We start from the raw sequence: 6409 nt of genomic DNA on the forward strand, positions 1-6409 counted from the left end.
CAAACACACCACCTAACTTGGATACATTTACACCTTTTACAAACACACCACCTAACTTGGATAAATTTACACCTTTTACAAACACACCACCTAACTTGGATACATTCACACCTTCACAAACACACCACCTAACTTGGATACATTCACACCTTCACAAACACACCACCTAACTTGGATACATTCACACCTTTTACAAACACACCACCTAACTTGGATACATTTACACCTTTTACAAACACACCACCTAACTTGGATACATTTACACCTTTTTACAAACACACCACCTAACTTGGATACATTTACACCTTTTACAAACACACCACCTAACTTGGATACATTCACACCTTTTTACAAACACACCACCTAACTTGGATACATTTACACCTTTTTACAAACACACCACCTAACTTGGATACATTTACACCTTTTACAAACACACCACCTAACTTGGATACATTTACACCTTTTACAAACACACCACCTAACTTGGATACATTTACACCTTTTTACAAACACACCACCTAACTTGGATACATTTACACCTTTTTACAAACACACCACCTAACTTGGATACATTTACACCTTTTACAAACACACCACCTAACTTGGATACATTCACACCTTTTTACAAACACACCACCTAACTTGGATACATTTACACCTTTTTACAAACACACCACCTAACTTGGATACATTTACACCTTTTACAAACACACCACCTAACTTGGATACATTTACACCTTTTTACAAACACACCACCTAACTTGGATACATTTACACCTTTTTACAAACACACCACCTAACTTGGATACATTTACACCTTTTTACAAACACACCACCTAACTTGGATACATTCACACCTTTTTACAAACACACCACCTAACTTGGATACATGAGTTTTCCTTCATGGCCCAATACATGTTATTTTTCTTCTCTCCCCCCCTCCCCCCCTCCCCCTCTCACCATTTCCTCCTCCCCAGTGCCCTGAAGCGTATGTTAGGGAAGAGAGCGTTGTGATCTCTCGCTCCACCTTCCCAAGTCAAGGCCGATACTCTGGACACTGGCTAGGAGACAACAGGAGTCACTGGAAGGACATGTACACCTCTATAGCAGGTAGACACACACAGTGCACACACACACACACACACACACACATACACACTAGGGCTGTGCTATGGCCAAAATATCTCATCAGGATAATCAGGATATTTTTCTTCTTTTTGACGGTTTGGCATTATTTGATGTTTCTACATGATAAAAGTTGTAAATATGTTTTCTGAGTAGTGCAGGACCATTCTCCATTCTGATGGTTTTATACTCAACCAAACTAGGACAAAACTGACAGTAAAGTTGTAAAAATGTATACAACTTTTCATTTCTTTATGGCTGTAGCAGAATCCCTTTATAGATGGTATTGTCAAAAGAGCTAATGATGAGGCTATTACTTTCTGCTCTAGACTTTGTATCAGACCCTCTCTCTCTCTGTCTCTGTCTCTGTCTCTGTCTCTGTCTCTGTCTCTGTCTCTCTCTCTCTCTCTCTCTCTCTCTCTCTCTCTCTCTCTCTCTCTCTCTCTCTCCTCTCCTTTTTCTTTTTTTTTCTCTGCCCTCCTCTTCCAGGTATGTTAACCTTTAACCTCCTGTGTTTTCCCTGGTGGGGGCTGATATCTGTGTGTTCTCTCTTTCTCCCTCTCTCTCCCTTCTCTCACCTCCTCTCTTTCCCTCTCTCCCTCCCTCCCCTCCCGGTATGTTAACCTCCTGGTTTTTCCCCTAGTGTAGGCTGATATCTGTGTCTTCTCTCCCTCTCTCTCTCTCTCCCTCCCTCCCCTTCCAGGTATGTTAACCTTTAACCTCCTGGGTGTTCCCCTGGTGGGGGCTGATATCTGTGGCTTCAGTGAACAGACTGAGGAGGAGTTGTGTGTTCGCTGGACACAGCTAGGAGCCTTCTACCCTTTCACACGCAACCACAACGCTATCGACCAGAGGGTAAGACCACAATGCAGCCCCAACACAATGCAGCCCCAACACAAACTGTCATAAAATGACTCTTTCTATCTGTATGTTCTCTGTGTCTACGTCTCTGTCTCCTCCCAGCCTCAGGACCCTCCAGCATTCAGCCCTCTAGCCCGTTCAGCCATGAAACAGTCTCTCCTGCTACGCTACTCTCTCTTCCCTCTGCTTTACACACTGTTCCACCGTGCACACACACACGGACACACCGTCGCTCGCCCTCTGCTGTTCGAGTGAGTACCAAACACACACACACACTATTACTACACAAGTTATGTTCTTCTATGCTCATGGGGACCTAAAAGTCATTTCCATTCAATATCCTATTTTCCCTAACCCTAAACCTAACCCTAATTCTAACCCTGACCCTAATTGTATCCCTAATTGTAACCTTAAACCCCTAACCCTAATTGTAACCCTAAACCTAACCCTAATTCTAACCCTAAACCTAACCCTAATTCTAACCCTAAACCTAACCTCTAACCCTAATTCTAACCCTAAACCTAACCCTAATTCTAACCCTAAACCTAACCCTAATTCTAACCCTAAACCTAACCCTAATTCTAACCCTAACCTCTAACCCCTAAGCTTAAAATAGCCTTTGTCCTCATGGGGAGGTGGGAAATGTCCCCACAAGGGAGAATTGGCCTTGTTTTACTATCCTAGTGGGGACATTTGGGGATTTTACGTCTTCACAAGGATCAAAGAACCAACCCACACACACACACACTGAGACACACACACACACACACACACACACACACACACACAAAGCTCTTTCAGTATGTTCCTGACTGTGTGTTCATGTCTTTAGGTTCCCCAAGGACGTGAGAACGTATGGGATAGACAGACAGTTCCTATGGGGGAAGAGTTTGATGGTGACACCAGTATTAGATCCAGGTGTGGACTATGTAGTGGGCTACTTCCCCCAGGGACTCTGGTACGACTACTATACGGTAAGAATACAACTATACATACCAACTATACATACCCCTTAATAACCCTAAGCCCAGGGACTCTGGTACACAACTATAGTAATTATTAGTTAAAACAAATAATTAAGGTATTTTCTAAGGGGTGGGGGCAGTCTCACTCCTTTCGTAATTATATATATTTTTGCTTTATTGATTAGATGGTAAAGTGTTGGAAAGATTGTCCCGTGTGGCTCAGTTGGTAGAGCATGGCGCTTGCAACGCCAGGGTTGTGGGTTCGATTCCCACAGGGGGACCAGTACGAAAATGTGCACTCGCTAACTGTAAGTGGATAAGAGCGTCTGTTAAATAAATCACTAAAATGTACCAGATGATAGGGAGGGGTCAAAGGGCAGTGGGCCGGATTCCAACCAGCTGGAACCCCTGGGCCACACAGGACACAACTAGTAGTAATTCTGGGTAATCACAATAGAATGTGATGGTAGTTCAAAGGTTTTTGTTTCAGGCTGAATAATGGGATATACACGGAGTGGACAAAACATTAGGAACACCTTCCTGATATTGAGTTGCACTCAAATCAATCAAATCAATCAATCAATCAAATGTTATTTATAAAGCCCTTTTTACATCAGCAGATGTCATAAAGTGCTATACAGAAACCCAGCCTAAAACCCCAAACAGCAAGCAATGCAGATGTAGAAGCACGGTGGCTAAGAAAAACTCCCTAGAAAGGCAGGAACCTAAGAAGAAACCTAGAGAGGAACCAGGCTCTGAAGGGTGGCCAGTCCCCTTCTGGCTGTACTGGGTAGAGAGGAACCAGGCTCTGAGGGGTGGCCAGTCCTCTTCTGGCTGTGACCGGTGGAGATTATAAGTACATGGCCATTAAGGCCAGATTTTTCTCCAAGATGTTCAAACGTTCATAGATGACCAGCAGGGTCAAATAATAATCACAGTGGTTGTAGAGGTTGCAACAGGTCAGTACATCAGGAGTAAATGTCACTTGGCTTTTCATAGCCGGGCATTCAGAGGTGCGGTAGAGAGAGAAAGTTGAAAACAGCAGGTCCGGGACAAGGGAGCACGTCCGGTGAACAGGTCAGGGTTCCATAGCCGCAGGCAGAACAGTTGAAACTGGAGCAGCAGCACGACAGGTGGACTGAGGACAGCCAGGAGTCATCAGGCCAGGTAGTCCTGAGGCATGGTCCTAGGGCTCAGGTCCTCCGGGATGGGAGGGAGAGAGAGAGAATTAGAGGAAGCATACTTAAATTCACACAGGACACCGGATGAGACAGGAGAAGTATACCAGATAGGACAGACTGACCCTAGCCCCCAGCACATAGACTATTGCAGCATAGATACTGGAGGCTGAGATGGGGAGGGTCGGGGGACACTGTGGCCCCGTCTGACGATACACCCCCGTTTTGCCCTCAGAACAGCCTCAGTTCGTCGGGGCATGGACTCTACAAGGTGTTGAAAGCGTTCCACAGGGATGCTGGCCCATGTTGACTCCAATGCATCCTACAGTTATGTCAAGTTGGCTGGATGTCCTTTGGATGGTGGACCATTCTTGATACACACGGGAAACTGTTAAGCGTGAAAAACCCAGCAGCGTGACAGTTCTTGACACAAACCGGTGCACCTGGCACCTACTACCATACCCCGTTCAAAGACACTTAAATATTTTGTCTTGCCCATTCACCCTCTGAATGGCACACATACACAAGCCATGTCTCAATTGTCTCAAGGCTTAAAAATCCTTCTTTAACCTGACTCCTCCCCTTCATCTACACTGACTGAAGTGGATTTAACAAGTGACATCAGTAAGGGATCATAGCTTTCACCTGGATTCACCTGGTCAGTCTATGTCATGGAAAGAGCAGGTGTTCATAATGTTTTGTACACGCTGTGTATAATTCACATGCTGAATATTGAATGTCTCTCTCTCGCTCTCGCTCTCAGGGTGATTCTATCCGTAGTAAAGGAGAGGAGTTGAGACTCAAGGCTCCTCTAGATCACATCAACCTTCACCTGAGAGAAGGAGCTGTCATACCTACACAGGTAAACAGACACACAGTAGATCATCAAATAGCTGGACGCTCCATATTATTACTATCTACTGAGGGTTAATAAGACAATGACACAGTAGATGGTCAGGCATAGATATCGAAAAAACAATGTTTCTCTATCTGTGTATCTCTATCATATTTCAGTGTATGTATCTCTCTCTATCCCTCTGTCTCTCTCTCTATATATCTCTCTCTCTCTCTCTCTCTGTCTCTCTCTATGTCTCTCTCTCTATGTCTCTCTCTCTATGTCTCTCTCTCTATGTCTCTCTCTATGTCTCTCTCCCTCTGTAGCGTCCCAACACCACCCTGTTTGTGAGCAGTGGTCAGCCGCTCCACCTGGTTTCCAGTCTGTCTGAAGACGGCTCAGCCAGAGGAGAGCTGTTCTGGGACGACGGAGAGAGCATCGACACCTTCGAAAACCGACCAGTACGCTCACATAGTGTTCACTGTGGTCAAGGTACGCTCCAACCACTACACAACCACAATACAACACAACCACTACATAAACTACTGTACACAGTGAGTACTGTGGTCAAAGAATGGTTCAACCACTACTAACACTATAGCCATCACAGCTGGTTCAACCACTACTAACACTATAGCCATGACAGCTGGTTCAACCACTACTAACACTATAGCATCACAGCTGGTTCAACCACTACTAACACTATAGCATCACAGCTGGTTCAACCACTACTAACCACTATAGCATGACAGCTGGTTCAACCACTACTAACACTATAGCCATGACAGCTGGTTCAACAACACTATAGCCATGACAGCTGGTTCAACCACTATAGCCATGACAGCTGGTTCAACCACTACAACACTATAGCCATGACAGCTGGTTCAACCACTACTAACACTATAGCCATCACAGCTGGTTCAACCACTACTAACACTATAGCCATGACAGCTGGTTCAACCACTATAGCCATGACAGCTGGTTCAACCACTACTAACACTATAGCATCACAGCTGGTTCAACCACTACTAACACTATAGCCATGACAGCTGGTTCAACCACTATAGCCATGACAGCTGGTTCAACCACTAGGCTAACACTATAGCCAGACAGCTGGTTCAACCACTACTAACACTATAGCCATGACAGCTGGTTCAACCACTACTAACACTATAGCCATGACAGCTGGTTCAACAAACACTATAGCCATGACAGCTGGTTCAACCACTACTAAAGCATCACAGCTGGTTCAACCACTACTAACACTATAGCCATGACAGCTGGTTCAACCACTACTAACACTATAGCCATGACAGCTGGTTCAACCACTACTAACACTATAGCCATGACAGCTGGTTCAACCACTACTAACACTATAGCCATGACAGCTGGTTCAACCACTACTAACACTATAGCCATCACCTCTTCTCCCTTCTCTTCCT

The 6409-nt window shown here is 44.8% G+C and overlaps 1 protein-coding gene across 1 annotated transcript in view; it reads left to right on the forward strand.

Annotated features, from left to right (window-relative positions):
- LOC123485214 (lysosomal alpha-glucosidase-like) overlaps positions 1 to 5560 on the forward strand; it is a 9745-nt gene extending 4185 nt beyond the window's left edge. Inside the window, 8 exon segments of the mRNA XM_045216120.1 lie at positions 981 to 1006; positions 1009 to 1113; positions 1832 to 1983; positions 2092 to 2240; positions 2822 to 2963; positions 4896 to 4994; positions 5294 to 5459; positions 5541 to 5560. Coding sequence (XP_045072055.1) covers positions 981 to 1006; positions 1009 to 1113; positions 1832 to 1983; positions 2092 to 2240; positions 2822 to 2963; positions 4896 to 4994; positions 5294 to 5459; positions 5541 to 5560 — 859 coding nt within the window.
- The last annotated feature ends 849 nt before the right edge of the window (positions 5561 to 6409 follow it).

This window comes from Coregonus clupeaformis, unplaced genomic scaffold, assembly GCF_020615455.1.
Source record: "Coregonus clupeaformis isolate EN_2021a unplaced genomic scaffold, ASM2061545v1 scaf0613, whole genome shotgun sequence".
Taxonomy (NCBI): domain Eukaryota; kingdom Metazoa; phylum Chordata; class Actinopteri; order Salmoniformes; family Salmonidae; genus Coregonus; species Coregonus clupeaformis.